This window comes from Hyla sarda, chromosome 5 (genome assembly GCF_029499605.1).
Source record: "Hyla sarda isolate aHylSar1 chromosome 5, aHylSar1.hap1, whole genome shotgun sequence".
NCBI classification, from domain to species: Eukaryota; Metazoa; Chordata; class Amphibia; order Anura; family Hylidae; genus Hyla; species Hyla sarda.
In genome coordinates, this window is record NC_079193.1 from 302,452,956 (window position 1) to 302,469,138 (window position 16,183).

At 43.6% G+C, this 16,183-nt stretch overlaps 1 protein-coding gene across 1 annotated transcript in view; it reads left to right on the forward strand.

Moving 5' to 3' along the window:
* Positions 1 to 1,983: 1,983 nt before the first annotated feature.
* TRAM1 (translocation associated membrane protein 1) overlaps positions 1,984 to 16,183 on the forward strand; it is a 28,354-nt gene continuing 14,154 nt past the window's right edge. Inside the window, exons 1-4 of the mRNA XM_056522095.1 lie at positions 1,984 to 2,535; positions 11,736 to 11,799; positions 14,301 to 14,419; positions 14,622 to 14,738. Coding sequence (XP_056378070.1) covers positions 2,413 to 2,535; positions 11,736 to 11,799; positions 14,301 to 14,419; positions 14,622 to 14,738 — 423 coding nt within the window. The 5' untranslated portion in view covers positions 1,984 to 2,412. The remainder of the gene's footprint in view (positions 2,536 to 11,735; positions 11,800 to 14,300; positions 14,420 to 14,621; positions 14,739 to 16,183) is intronic.

Sequence of the window (16,183 nt, forward strand, 5' to 3'; positions counted from 1 at the left end):
TGCCATAGATCATTGGGTAAAATGGCTGATGTCATTACAAAGTAGAATTGGTGGCGCAAAAAAAAAAGCCCCCATATGGGTCTGTAGGTGCAAAATTGAAAGCGTTATGATTTTTAAAAGGTGAGGAGAAAAAACGAAAGTGCAAAAACGGAAAAACCCTGAGTCCCCAAGGGGTTAAAAAGGCCTCTAAAAAAAGGTTAAAACAATCTGGTTAGTTGCTATGGGCAACGGCACCACTTTTCCTCTGCACAGGTTTTGATGATTCTTCCCCTATGTGCATCTTAATTGCGCTCACATAGTTTAAAGCTTCACTAAATTCACTCAAAGGAAAAAGTATAAACCGCAGAGTATCTTATCAAAGGCAAACTGTTGCCACTAGCACAGTACATAAAGGAAACGTTAAAGGTTATCATTTTATGGGTGACATAGATAGTGCCCAAGGATAAAATCATATATGTAGGTCAACACATTAGTTAAAGAACAAAGGTTGGCGTTGCTTCTTTGACAAATTGAATTTCAAGGAAATCTGTTTCTGTTAAAGGGAATGAGATTTTACCCCCTGTAACTATTAGCAACAGGCTCGTCGGCTGGATTTGAATATTCATCGGCGCTGGTCACGTGAGCGCTCAACAGGCCCAAGCGCTTACATGACCAGCGCCAATGGATATTTAAACCCTGCATCGGTCTCCTGTTCACCCACACTATAATCCGGTGTAGCAGAAAAAGAATGGTGGTCCAGCTCTCAAGCCTAGTGGGTTCCAGTTAAAAACTTTACCTTTAATAAATCCAATTAAAACATGGTGCAAAAATCAAAACTAATGGGTGCATAAAAACACACACACCGACACATTTCGGGCTTAAGACAAGCCCTTGTCTGCCGTCGGTGTGTGTGTTTTTATGCACCCATTAGTTTAGATTTTTGCACCATGTTTTATTTGGATTTATTAAAGGTAAAGTTTTTAACTGGAACCCACTAGGCTTGAGAGCTGGACCACCATTGTTTTTCTGCTAATAAATACGGGAAGCGGCCTGCTTTGTCCGAGCTCCAGCGCTACATGTACTGCTATGTCCATCAACCACTGTTCAGATTGGTGAGTGAGCTGAGTTGCAATTTTTTGTCTCTCTTTTTGTCTTATAATCCCCGGTGTATCGGGTTTAGTGTGGGTGAACAGGTGACCGTTTTCTTTTAAAGGAGTACTATGATGCAGAACAACTTATTCCCTATCCAAAGGATAAGGGGATAAGTGTCTGATCGCGGGGGGTCCAACCACTGGGACTCCCCGCGATCTCCTTCCTTGTGAAAGGGCAATCTGCGCTCCATGCAAGGAGACTGTCGACCCCCCATAAAGCAGTGGTCAACAGGCAATATATCTCTATGAAAGTCGGAGATACATGACCGCTGTGACTCCAGCCCCCTCATAGAGATGTCCTCATAGAGATGTCCTCATAGAGATGTCCAGCATGCAGGGAGACGTAGTTTTGCAGCAGCTGGAGGCACACTGGTTGGGAAACACTGCTTTAAGACATGTGTTCAAACTGTGGCTCTTTGTCTGTTGCATAATTATAACTCCCAGTAGGCACAGAGAGCAGAATGCCGGGAGTTGTAGTTTTGCAAAAGATGAAAAGCCGCAGGTTGAGGGCCACTGCTTTGGGGGCTTCTCACCTTTTTTATCCCCTAAAAAGTTTATAATCACTTCCATATATTATAACTGAGCAGCAGAACCTATGAGGGGGCAACTGCTTCATATTGATGACTACTACACACATACTATATATATATTTAATATATATCCTAGTTATCCTATATAACTTGAGGCCTGGGCTTCCCTAACAGTAACCGCCTCAAACCGCACCGTATGAACACTCATCACTGTACTACGTGTTATAACCGACAACCAACCACTGAACACCACATCCATTACTGGCCCAGACCAGGCCCCTCCCATCCTACGTCATCACGGACTGCACGTAAAGTAAGGAAAAGCGAAACGTCTCATTGGAAACGAGACAAAGACGTAGCACGACGTAACGCTCCGTTCAGCCATCTTTGTTGTTGGAGCGTCGCTCAGGGCAGGGCGGGGAATAACCATAAACTGACAGTTCTACCAAATGAAATGAGGCGCTGTCTCGCTTGATTGCTCTGAAGATTTACAAGTAATACATTACGTCATGGTTTAATCTTAACAACACCAGAAACTTTGCCCGTAAGAAAGATGGCGCGCTGAGGGCAGAAACGGGCCGCCTGTCACGTGATGTGTAAACACCGTGGCTCCTCCCCTGTAGTGCTGACGTGGTGTAAGCAGCGGTAGAGCATAGCGTCATCTCAGAGAGAGGAGGTGGAGGAGGCAGTGGCACTCGGTGCTGCCCCAGTTGTCTCTGGTGTGTGCGAGAAGAACAGTGCCATCCGTGATCATGGGCATCCGCAAGAAGACCAGCAAGACCCCTCCGGTGCTGAGCCATGAGTTCATCATCCAGAACCATGCGGACATCGTCTCCTGCCTGGCTATGCTCTTCTTACTCGGGCTGATGTTCGAGGTGAGTAAGGGCCTGAGCGGAGATGACGCGGCTTTTAGGTGACAATACACACTGTGCGGCGCGTTTCATGGTGCGGCTTCTGTATACAGTGCATGGAGGTGTCACAGCTGTTCTCACACGTGTTACACACTCACATACACACTGCTTACGTGTTACTCTGCACTCTGCACACACCCCCTTGCATTGTCTGCACCGCTGTTTCTCCAGCTGTTGCAAAACTACAACTCCCATTGTAGTTGTAGTTTAGCAACAGCGTAATAGAAGTTGAAGTTTTGCGACAGCTGTGGGGCATAATGGTAGTTGTAGTTTTGCAACATCATTGGTTGTCAGACCTTAATGCAGTGTTTCCCAACCAGGGTGCCTCCAGCTGTTGCAAAACTACAACTCCCAGCATGCCCAGACAGCCGAAGGCTGTCTGGGCATGCTGGGAGTTGTAGTTTTGCAACAGCTGGAGGCACCCTGGTTGGGAAACACTGCCTTAATGGGAGTTGTAGTTTTCCAGCAGCTCTCACAGCCATGGCAGAAATAGGAGTTGTAGTGTTGTACTCTTACAACAGCTGCTGCGGCTGTCTGGACACGGTGGGAGTTGTAGTGTTGCTGCTGCGGCTGTCTGGACACGGTGGGAGCTGTAGTGTTGCCGCTGCGGCTGTCTGGACACGGTGGGAGCTGTAGTGTTACCGCTGTGGCTGTCTGGACACGGTGGGAACTGTAGTGTTGCCGCTGCGGCTGTCTGGACACGGTGGGAACTGTAGTGTTGCCGCTGCGGCTGTCTGGACACGGTGGGAGCTGTAGTGTTGCCGCTGCGGCTGTCTGGACACGGTGGGAGCTGTAGTGTTGCTGCTGCGGCTGTCTGGACACGGTGGGAGCTGTAGTGTTGCCGCTGCGGCTGTCTGGACACGGTGGGAGCTGTAGTGTTGCCGCTGCGGCTGTCTGGACACGGTGGGAGCTGTAGTGTTGCCGCTGCGGCTGTCTGGACACGGTGGGAGCTGTAGTGTTGCCGCTGCCGCTGTCTGGACACGGTGGGAGCTGTAGTGTTGCCGCTGCCGCTGTCTGGACACGGTGGGAGCTGTAGTGTTGCCGCTGCCGCTGTCTGGACACGGTGGGAGCTGTAGTGTTGCCGCTGCCGCTGTCTGGACACGGTGGGAGCTGTAGTGTTGCCGCTGCCGCTGTCTGGACACGGCGGGAGCTGTAGTGTTGCCGCTGCCGCTGTCTGGACATGGCGGGAGCTGTAGTGTTGCCGCTGTCTGGACATGGTGGGAGCTGTAGTGTTGCCGCTGCCGCTGTCTGGACACGGCGGGAGCTGTAGTGTTGCCGCTGCCGCTGTCTGGACACGGTGGGAGCTGTAGTGTTGCAACAAAGTTGAAAAGCCACAGCTTGGGAAACACTGGTCTATAACACTAAGTGCGGAGTGACAGCCAATCACATCGCAGCCCTCACTTCTCATAGTTGTTTATATTTATAGTTTTTAAAATGTAAATAGTAAACTGGTTGCTTGAAGCCACTAACTCCTTTCTGCTGTTCTACATTTAACCATATGTTTGGGAATTGGTGTGTAGCCCGGAGCTGTTGGAGCCACAGATGTAACACCAGAGCGGGCTCGGGACAGTAGCATTGAGCCGCTGATTCTCATCTCCTCCTAGAAGACGTCCACCTAGTGATCATGTCACTTGTCGGTCGCACCTACATAAGTCAGGAATAATGGTTACAGCCACACCTTTCATTTCCTGCAGTGATAATTTGGGGTTATGGATGAGCAGTGCTGGTTTTGCGATGTTCCTGGGTCTGTATCAGGATTGAACGTCTTGAGCTGCAGGAAAGTCAGTGTTTTCAACCTGCAGCTCTCAAGCAAAACTACAACTCCCAGCATGAAAAGTGTTCATTGGTAGATTTCCTAGATCAGTGTTTCCCAACCAGGGTGCTTCCGGGTAATGCAAAACTACAACTCCCAGCATGAAAAGTGTTCATTGGTAGATTTCCCAACCGGGTATTTCAAAACTACAACTCCCAGCATGCCCGGACAGCCAAAGGCTGTCCGGGCATGGTGGGAGTTATAGTTTTGTAACATCTGGAGGCACCCTGGTTGGGAAACACTGTCCTAGATAGTTGTCAGCATACAGTGATGCTTTCCAAGCCATTGACTGTTGCAAAACTACAACTTACAGAATGCCCTGACAGCCCGCAGCTGCCAGGGTATGATGGGAGTTGTAGTTTTGCAGCAGCTGGAGAGAAATGGCTTGGGAAACACTGCTTTATGAGAACCATTAAAGGGGTACTCCGGTGAAAAACTGGTGCCAGAAAGTTAGAGATTTGTAAATTACTTCTATTAAAAAATCTTAATCCTTCCTGTACTTATTAGCTGCTGAATACAACAGTGGAAACGATTTTTTCTTTTTTAAACACAGTGCTCTCTGCTGACTTTTCTGTCCATTTTGGGAACTGTCCAGAACAGCATATGTTTGCTATGGGGGATTTCAGATTTCCTTTTACTCTGGACAGTTCCTAAAATGGACAGAGATGTCAGCAGAGAGCACTGTGCTCATGGTGTCAGTAGAGAGCACTGTGTTTAAAAAAAAAAAAAAAGAATTTCTGCTGTAGTATTCAGCAGCTAATAAGTACAGGAAGGATTAAGATTTTTTAATAGAAGTAATTTACAAATCTCTTTAACTTTCTGGCACCAGTTTATTAACATTCACATTTTATGGCCTGAATCAGTAAATTATGTGCATGAAGTCTAGATGTATCCTTAGGCTATGTTCACACAGTGGATTGAGATCCCATTTATTATGTGCCAGGTATCCGAAGCTTTGTATCTTTGGTGTGTAGCAGATACGATCACTTATTTTGTGTTTTTGATTTGTTTTTCTCCATGATGGCAGCAAAAATCTGTTATCAAAGTTTACTTTGTGTGTGAACAAGGTTTTAGAAATCCCACTTAGGCCCCTTTCACACTACAGGTATCATCCTGAAAAAATCCCATTCACGTCAATGAGATTTTTTTGAACATCCTGTTGCATCGGGCATGTCCGTTTTTACTAATCTCCGTTATTTTTGCCGACACAAAAGACTGTGCGTGCAGTCATTTGTGGTCCGGCAAAAATAATGGTGAAAAAACAGCCGTTAAAATTTAACATTGAAGTCTATGGGAACCGAATGTTCAAAAATCATCCGTTATTGTCAGGTTTTTTTTTTTAACATCTGTTTTTTGTACTGAGCATGCTCAGTACAGCTTTACAAAAAAGGTTAAAAAACCTGATAAAAAACAAAACAAATACGAATGTAACCGGTGATAAAGGATGAACAACATCAGGTTTTTTTAAGAAACAAATCCTTAAAAAATAACAGATGTTCATTGTTATCATCAGTTATTATCAGCTATTCTATCCAGTGTTTTTCTTCCAATATTGAAAAATAACGGCAGTAAAAAAGCAGGATGATACCTTTAGTGTGAAAGGGGCCTTAGGCGGGGTTTCACACCACATTTTTGCAATACAGTTCCTGTATCAGGTTTTTGATTAAAATAATAAAAAATAAAAAAATGGATTCCTCAAAACCTGACTAAACTGTATCAAAACGTGTGTACAAATTTTTATCCGTATATGGTTTGAAAAATGATGTCCGGTTGCATCCGTTTTTTTAAAGAAAAAAAACGTATGTTTTAAATTTTTCACTCCATTATGAATAAAGTTTCACTTGTTTGGTTGAAATTCCAAGAAAAAACTGTGCAAAGTAAAAAAAAAAACGTATGGTGCAAACCAGATGGGACCTTACGCACATATGGTTCCTATTGACTCTCATGTTAAAATTTAAAAAGTATGAGGGAGATTTATCAAAACCTGTGTAGAGGAAGAGTGGTGCAGTTGCCCATAGCAACCAATCAGATTGCTTCTTTCATTTTCCACAGGCCTCTTTAGAGGCCTGTGGAAAATGAAAGAAGCAATCTGATTGGTTGCTATGGGCACCTGCACCACTCTTCCTCTACACAGGTTTTGATAAATCTCCCCCTATATGTTTCAATAGGTATTTCACCTGGCCAAAAACTGTGGTAGGCTACGGTTTGGGGTACGGGAAAAAAAGATGACAAAACCGTACAAGATGCAAAAACGGACACAACCTGATGCATCTTTTGGCATACGGTTTACAATGGAGTCAGCGCATACGGTTTTCAAATTGAAATCGTATACGGGACCTGTATTGCACAAACGTGGTGTGAACCCCGCCTGACATGCATAGGATGCAGCTTTCCATTAGATTTCACAGCAGAACAGGTGGCAGCTGCCTGAGAATGCATGCTGGGAGTTGTAGTTTTACAAGAGCAGGTTGTAGATCACTAACACACAGACGATCACTTCCATATGTCAACGAATGCATTTGCGTTGATTCATAAAAGGACAAAAATGACATCTTCTGTGCACATGTGGAGAAATTATCGCTGGCTTCCAGATGTTATAATGATGAAAGGAGTTGTCCAGGCTTAGAATAACACTGCTTTTTCTTGCTAATACAGCACCACTCCTGTCCACAGGTTGTACCTGGTATTGCAGCTTGGCTCCATTTGAAGTGAATGGGATTGAGCTGCCTTACCCCACACAACCTGTGGACAGGAGTGGTGCTGTTTTTGCAAAAAAGAAGCATCATTTTTCTAATCCTGAAATCACTGATTCCTGGAAAGGAACTTGCGTACAGCTGAATTTAGTGGATTGCCATATGACATTACATGAAGATAAGCTTACGTATGCAGCGGTAGATAAGGTTCTTGTAAGTTAAAGGGGTACTCCGGCGCTTAGACATCTTATCCCCTATCCAAAGGATAGGGGATAAGATGCCTGATCGTGGGGGTCCCGCCGCTGGGGACCCCCGTGATCTTGCATGCCGCACCCCGTTAGAATTAGTCCCCGGAGTGGGTTCGCTCCTGGTCTGGTTACTATCACGGGGACGGAGCATTGTGACAGCTGTCACACCCCCTCCCATAGGCTTGCATTGAGGGGGGCGGAGCGTTGACATCAAGGCTCCGCCCCGTGTGACATCACGCTCCGCCCCCCTCAATGCCCTGTGATCAACATTAATCGGACCCGGAGCGAACACGCTGTGGTGCGGCGTGCAAGGTCATGGGGGTCCCCAGCCACGGGACGCCCGCGATCAGGCATTTTTAAAGGGGTACTCCGGCGCTTAGACATCTTATCCCCTATCCAAAGGATAGGGGATAAGATGTCTAAGCGCCGGAGTACCCCTTTAACAATAGGTCATTTTACCTATAGTGACCAGCTTCCAAATTCATGTATCTAGGGCAGTATATTTCCCAACCAGTGCACCTCCAGGTGTTGTAAAATGCTGTCCGGGCATGCTGGGCATTGTAGATTTACAACAGCTGGTGGCGCAATGGTTGGGAAAACACTGATCTAGGGACTTGCTGCCTATCCCAAGTCTGCAAATGTTTGATTCTTTGTTTCCGAGGGAGATAAGCTGCTGCCAGACACCGATACCCATGGAAATAGATGTGTGCCTGGCCAAACTTGCTTGCTTATGGAGGAGTCAGCAGAGACACCTGTCATACAAAGCATTCAGCTAGAATATATTGCATATGTATAGCTGACAAAGCAGTGGAAAAATGTTATAGAATACTACAAAAATAAATTACTATTACAGTTAAAGGGGTATTCCAGGAAAAAAAAAAAAATATATATATATATATATATATATATATATATATATATATATATATATATATATAATAGTTTTTTTTTTTTTTTATAAAAGTAATAATATCTCAACTGGCTCCAGAAAGTTAAACAGATTTATAGATTACTTCTATTAAAAAATCTTAATCCTTCCAGTAATTATCCGCTGCTGAAGTTGAGTTGTTGTTTTCTGACTGGCAACAGTGCTCTCTGCTGACATCTCTGCTTGTCTCGGGAACTGCACAGAGCAGAATAGGTTTGCTATGGGGATTTGCTTCTACTCTGGACAGTTCCCGAGACACGTGTCATCAGAGAGCACTTAGACAGAAAAGAACAACTCAACTTCAGCAGCTCAGAAGTACAGAAAGGATTAAGATTTTTTAATAGAAGTAATTTACAAATCTGTTTAACTTTCTGGAGCCAGTTGACATTATATATCTATATCTCTATATCTCTATATCTCTCTATCTCTCATGGGTAGCAAAATCAGCTGAACTTAATGGTCCCTTTTTTTTTATTAAATTTTTTTGGGATCTTCAGTGCAGCATATTTATGTGTGAGTAATGGTTCTATTTATTGTATAACATTTCCTGCACTTAAGCAACTTCCTTAAAAGCCCGGACAGCGCCTTTTTATCACATTACACTGGAATCAGAGCTAACCGAATCGGGGATGGTCACTTTTAGGACTCCCGAGAAGGCGCTGCTAGTAGTTTGCACAAGGCCTTTTGAGGCTGGCTGGAGACCCTATTGAAATGCCATCCAGCTGTTGCACAACTATTTACTCCTGTGACTTGCAGGGCATGCTGGGAGTTGTAGTTTCCCGACAGCTGGTAAACCACAGAGTGCCGATCATTGCCCTAAAACAGTGTTTCCCAACCAGGGTGCAACAGCTGGAGGCACCATGGTTGGGGAAACACTGCCATAAATATTTAGGAAATTTGAGCACCTGTTCTTACTGGTCCTCATCTTGTTATTCCATATTGCTCTATTGGCCTGTACTTTGCAGTTAGCCCATCCAGGAATCCAGGTTGTATGTAAAGAAGACTGGATATAGATTGCCGGATTGTCCGAGCCACTTCAGAGTTCATTTATTTTTTTTGTTCCCAAGTAAAAATTCTATGATTCTTTTATTTATCCAAATCTATTTCCTCCCTGTGATCAGTTGTCTGTGCAGATGATACATATGTTAGTTGGTGCCGCTAGTCGTATCTCTGCATATTCAGACATGGTGTGCCTCAAAATCCAGAGATTACCGGAGGGATATTATGGCTTGGGCTGGTGGCCTTGCACAGGGTTAGCGTTATTTTGGCAAGTGACCTTATTTACGGTACGTGTAAAGCGTGCAGATATAATACTGATGTCGATTGTATTGTGTTCTTTTTTTTGTTTTTTTTTCCCCCCCTAGCATTTAGTTTTAGATATTGCATTTTGTGTGTGTACATGTAAGTGTATGATATATTACATACATTTTCTTATATAAAAAAATTAATAGTGTGTAGAGAGAGAGGAAATGTGAATATGTAATGAAAAAAAGAAAAACTGGGAACCTTTAAAACTTCACTTTTATTTTGTCTCTATAAAAAAATATATATAATATTTTTTTTTTTTATAGTGACAAAATGTTTTTTTTTCATTACATATTCATTCTCTCTCTCACACACACATTTTATACATTTTTTTTATATAAAATTTTTTATGTAATGTCATAAAAAATTTTTTATATATAAAAAATATGTTTTTTTTATAGTGACGAAATAAAAGTGAAGTTTTAAAGGTTCCCAGTTTTCTTTTTTTCATTACATATTCACATACCGTACTTTTTTTCTCTCTCTCTCTCTTTCGCTCTCGCTCTCGCTCTCTCTCTCGCTCTCTCTCTCGCTCTCTCTCGCTTTCGCTCTCTCTCGCTTTCTCTCTCTCTCGCTTTCTCTCTCTCTCTCGCTTTCTCTCTCTCTCTCGCTTTCTCTCTCTCGCTTTCTCTCTCTCTCTCGCTTTCTCTCTCTCTCTCGCTTTCTCTCTCTTTCTCTCTCTCTCGCTTTCTCTCTCTCTCGCTTTCTCTCTCTCTCTCGCTTTCTCTCTCTCTCTCTTTCTCTCTCTCTCTCTTTCTCTCTCTCTCTCTTTCTCTCTCTCTATATATATATATATGTGTGTGTGTGTATACCGTTTATATGTGTGTGTGTGTGTGTGTGTGTGTATATATATATATATATATGTGTGTGTGTACCGTGTGTGTGTGTATATATATATATATATATATATATATGTATGTGTGTATATATAATTTTTTTTTTATATATAATATTATTACGATTATTATATTATAATTTATTTTAAATTTTTTTACCGTATATCGACTTACCAGAATAAAATCTTGTCGCGGTCACTCGGTCTGCTCTCTGGGTGGCCTGCACTTTTGGGACATCCTATCTGCTCCAGCGGCTGCAGCGTGCTACTCTGGCTCCATGCCTAGAAATACAGGGAGATGTTAACGTGGCAGCACAGCACTGCCGAGTCCTGTCAGGAAGAACTTTAGCTTGTGGCAATGAAGTCTGTAGGAGTATAAATAAGGAAGGCTCAGACTTGTTAACTCTGTAGCGGGAGCTGTTTGGTGCTGGACTATTGTATACCTGGGCTTGGGTCGGTCATTTACAATTCCTATGCATTCGAATATTCTAATAGAATTTACTCTTAGCTAAGAGGTTCTCAGGCATCATGGTGTTCTATGTTGTGTGCCAATGGATTCTCTGTTAACTAGTGAGAGGACACCTTGGCAATATGGCACGAGGTGGAATATAGCATCATTCCCCCCTATGATATATATGAAAAACATATGCGCCTCATGTAAAAGACACGTATGAGACCGATATGTTTTGCATGTCTAGTACATTGGCACGTGGCATATATGGTCCTGACAATAGATCATCACTAGAGTGGAAGTCTATAGATCTAGTTCAAGGTTTCCCAACCATTGTGCCTCAAGCTGTTGCTACACTACAACTCCCAGCAGGCCTAAATAGCAAGTCATGGTGCTCGCCGTGCCATTGCCCGACTATGTATACACCCCATTGCATGTTGAATAAGGGTTCTTTATCATATTTTTATTACTAAGGTGCTCACTGTAGACCATACACCGGTGCTTGCCAACCAGTGTGCCTCCTGCTGTTGCAAAACTTCAACTCCCAGCATGCCCGGACAGCCTTCGGCTGTCCGGGCATGCTGGGGGTTGTAGTTTTGCAACAGCTGAAGGCATACTGGCTGGCAAGCACTGGCCTAGTCCTACTAAACTTGATGGCTTCAGATTTCCTACTTTTTCTGTTGGCTATAAGGTTGGTTATTGTACTCTTCTTCTGTATTTTTCTATTTATTTGCTTTAAACCTAAAAGGGTGGATCCTCCCCTAGTAAAGTTTTTTTTTATTTTTTTTTTTTATAACATTTAGGCCTCTAATTTTAATACTTTCAAAGGTTGAACTACCGTTTTATTAAGATCTGTTGTCATTCTTAAATATTTTTTTTTCTCTTGTTTAGATCACAGCAAAAGTTGCGGTTATGTTCGTCACGCTACAGTATAATGTCACCATTCCAGTGGAAGGTAAGTAGTTTAATCTTTACTGGATTCACTGACATTGTATTACAAAATTTGAAATAATGGATATTCCCATGTAATCATAGCAGAATTGGGCAATTTGGTAATTACTGTAGTAATCCTTCTTATCAGTAAGGCTTTAACTATTGTGGTATAATGAAGTTAGGCTGGGTTCACACCACGTTTTTCAAGTACGTTTCCCGTATACGTTTTCATTATTGAAAACATATGGAACCGTATTGAAAACCATATACATAGACAAAAAATTGAAAACCGGATGCATCCGGTTGTGTACGGTTTGCTTGCAATACATAGTTGACCACGGTTTTGTCTCCGGTTTAAAAACCGTACTGCAACCGAATACATTTTTTTTTTAAACATGGACGTCAATGGGAAATGCACATGTATATGGTTCCATACGGGAAACCGTGTACGGTTTTTACTTTGCACATGTGCATTTGCATCCTAAAGTCCCCACCCAACACCCCTCCCATTAAAAATGGACAACATTTTCAAAAACGTATGTTTTTTTTTTTTTTTCTTTTAAATAAAAACGGACGGAAATGTATGCACTTTTAAAAACAGTATACAGTATAAAAACACATACGGTTTAGGCTGGGTTCACACTACGATTTGTAACTACGGTTCCCGTATACGGCTGGGAGGAGGGGTGGGCGGGGCATAATCGCGGCGCCCGCACTCAGCAGTATAGGGGAACCATATTTAATGCATGTCTTTGAGCCGACCGGAGTGAACCGCAGCCTCCGGCCTGCTGCTTTTTCGGCCGTATGCGGTTTCCCGACCGCAGGCAAAAACGTGGTCGACTGCCTTTTTGCCTGCGGTCGGGAAACCGCATACGGACGAAAAAGCAGCCGACCGGAGGCTGCGGTTCACTCCGGTTGGCTCATAGACATGCATTAAATACGGTTCCCCTATACGGCTGAGTGCGGGCGCCGCGATTAAGACCCGCCCCCCCTCCTACAAATCGTAGTGTGAACCCAGCCTTACTTTTTCCCATACTGTTCCATCCGGTTTTTTTGCCATACGGTTTTCTTTAGAAAAACGGATTGAAAACAGTATGGCAAAAACGTCATGTGAACCCAGCCTTATAAGGTATCTAACATACAAAGAGTTTCAGTTGCTTTTAACTTTAAAGATTACCTGTCACCAAACTAAACTTTTAATATATTGTTCCTTATGTAATTATAAGACACTTTGCTATTTACGTGCTGTTAAAATTCTCAATCTTTATATATTTTTTATGTGATTGAAAAAACAACCACTAAGTGGCTCGGTTCTGTTCCCTGCGACAAGTCAAACGGTTAGTTTGGTCTCCTCCTGGCTTGGCAGGAGACCAAAATCAGGAAGTGTGTGTGGGACAGCACTCGCAGGCTTCAGTGACATTTCACCTGGTGGGGAACGCCCAGTTTCTCCTACTCTTTAAAGATCTTTGGCTTTTTTATTTAATTTTTTTATAAATATTCAGAGGATGAAATCGGTCTTTGTCCAGTTATTATTCTTACCTAAATACTACGATGTATCCAATCTAGACTGTATCACACCGATAGGACAAACATCTTTCCAGGCCAGTCACTGCCATCGCAGTGGTCCATGCTGTTAAATTTGAGTTATAGTCATGTCACAACGAAGAGGCGGTAATGCTCGAAACGCGTCGGAATTTTATATACATATTCTAGCTGTGTAGCAGTGTGTTTTAAAGGGTTGCTCCGCGTTTGGAACAAACTGTTCCGAATGCTGGAGCCGGTGGCGGGAGCTCGTGATGTCATAACCCCGCCCCCTCATGATGTCACACCCTCAAAGCAAGTCCATGGGAGGGGACGTGATAGCCGTCACGCCCCCTCCGATAGAATTGCATTAAGAGGGTGGGGCTATGACATCACAAGCTCCCGGCTCCAGTGTTCAGAACAGTTTGTTCCAAATGCTGGGCAGTGGAGTACCCCTTTAATTTATGCTGATAAAGCGGAGGTGTGTTTTTTTTTTTTTTTTTTTAAGAACTGGATGTCTACTCTTGCATCTGTAGACCGTGAAGTGTAACTAACCACATTTAGGCATAGATAGTGCGGCAAAACTATGGTGCGAGTTTAGAGCATAGTATCACATTGGACAATGCCCACCCCTGTTTGACAAAGAGTATTTAAAAAAAAAAAAAAAAGAAAAAACATTATTTTTTTTTGTGTGTAATATGCATACTAAATCCCAGTTGCTTTATGCCACAGCTCTGGTCTATCTTGAGCCAAATTTCTGCTGCAATAGCCATAGTAAATCTAGGTCAAGTATTAGATTGATCAGACACTTATACCCTATCCAGTGCATAGGGCAGTGTTTCCCAACAAGGGTGCCTCTGGCTGTCCGGGCATGCTGGGAGTTGTAGTTCTGCAACAGCTGGAGGTACCTTTGTTGGGAAACACTGGCATAGGGATTAAGTTTCTTATCTCTTCTTAAGCTTTATGTGTATTCCAGTAGCCTTTTTTTTCCTTATCTTACAGGTACCCTCGTTGAACCAGTGGCATTGTATCACTACGGTATCAAAGACGTGGCCACAGTTTTCTTCTATATGCTTGTGGCAATAATTCTACATGCTGTTATACAAGAATATGTATTAGATGTAAGTAATATAGAATATGGTCTAAATGCTTATGAAATGTGTAAACCACAGTTAATATAAGAGGATAAACTTAAAGGGAATCTCAAAGAGCTTAAGACACAATTGTATAGCTGTTGGGGCCCATTCACATTACATATAAAATATTGGATTGTATGTCTTTCATTGGTCACTTTGAACTTAAACCATTTTTATCTAATTTCAGAAAATTAACAGGCGCATGCATTTTTCCAAAACAAAACACAGCAAGTTCAACGAGTCTGGGCAGCTGAGCGCTTTTTACTTTTTCTCTTGCGTTTGGGGTACAAGCATCATTGTCTCAGTAAGTAAACTTTGTATATCGTATATACTCGAGTATAAGCCGAGGCCTCCCCCCCCCCCCCCCCCCATGTCATCCTCCAGACCCCCGTCATTTTCACCCCCGTCATCATCACCGCCTGTCAATCCCTTCAATTCAGTGGTCTTCAACCTGCGGACCTCCAGATGTTGCAAAACTACAACTCCCAGCATGCTGGGAGTTGTAGTTTTGAAACATCTGGAAGTCCGCAGGTTGAAGACCACTGCGGCCTTCGTCATCATCCAGACCCCCTTTAGTTTTCTACTCACCTCCGCTCGGTGGGAAGGAAGGGTGAGCTGTCCGGGCCATCTATGGGACCATCCGGTGGGGAGGGTTAGTCGTTCTGGGCTGTCCATTCTTCTCCGCTGCGGTCTGGCCCCGGCCTAGTGACATTGCCTTGAAGACGACGCACAGGGACGTCCGTGCGCAGTAGACGTCCTTGCGCATGAACTTCCCTGTGCGTCGTCGTCAAGGCAACGTCACTAGTCCGGGGCCGGCCCGGAGCGGAGAAGAGGGCCTTCCGGTGAAAATGGACAACCTGGAATGACTAACCCTCCCCACGGACTGTCCCTGCAGCATAGGTGGCCCGGACCAGCTCACCCTTCCTTCCCACCGAGAGGAGGTGAGTAAAAAACTAAGGGGGGGGGGGTCTGGATGATGATGACGACGAAGGCCGCAGTGGTCTTCAACCTGCGCACCTCCAGAGGTTTCAAAACTACAACACCCAGCATGCCTGGACAGCCAATGGCTGTCCGGGCATGCTGGGAGTTGTAGTTTTGCAACATCTGGAGGTCCGCAGGTTGAAGACCACTGCGGCCTTCGTCATCATCTGGGATGGGATGTAACCAAAAAAATCATGATTTTTGGATATTGGTATTTTTTACATTTACGCCACTTACCGTTCAGGTAGGTGCTTATTTAAAATAAATCATTATTTTATTTACACTTTTTGTTCATTAGGGTACTTTTTATATGTCGTCTTTAGATTGCGAACTCTGACTAATGCTATACCTATGCTGAGGCAGGCTGTATCTGCAGATTCCCCCAGAACCCACACGTAATAGATGAGGGGACCACCAACGGCCATTCATACTGATCGGACCCCCACATATATTTCGCAGCAGTGCCAATTGGGCAGGGGGAGTGTTATTGCAGCTCTTATGTGTTGTGATCACTATTAATCATGGTACTAAAGGGTTTAATGATGGATCAAGGTGAAATCGCTGTTGTCCATTATTGACTGTAAGTATACAACTGCTGATGGCGTCTGACACTCGCAGTCTATGAAGTAAGAGCAGCTTTAGCACTTGCTTCATAGTGTTAAATGCCAGGGCACCAGGACATACGTTGACATAAAATGTCCTTAAGGGGTTATCCAGGAATAGAAAAACTTAAAAAAAAAAAAAAAAAGTTAACCTCTTAAGGACGCA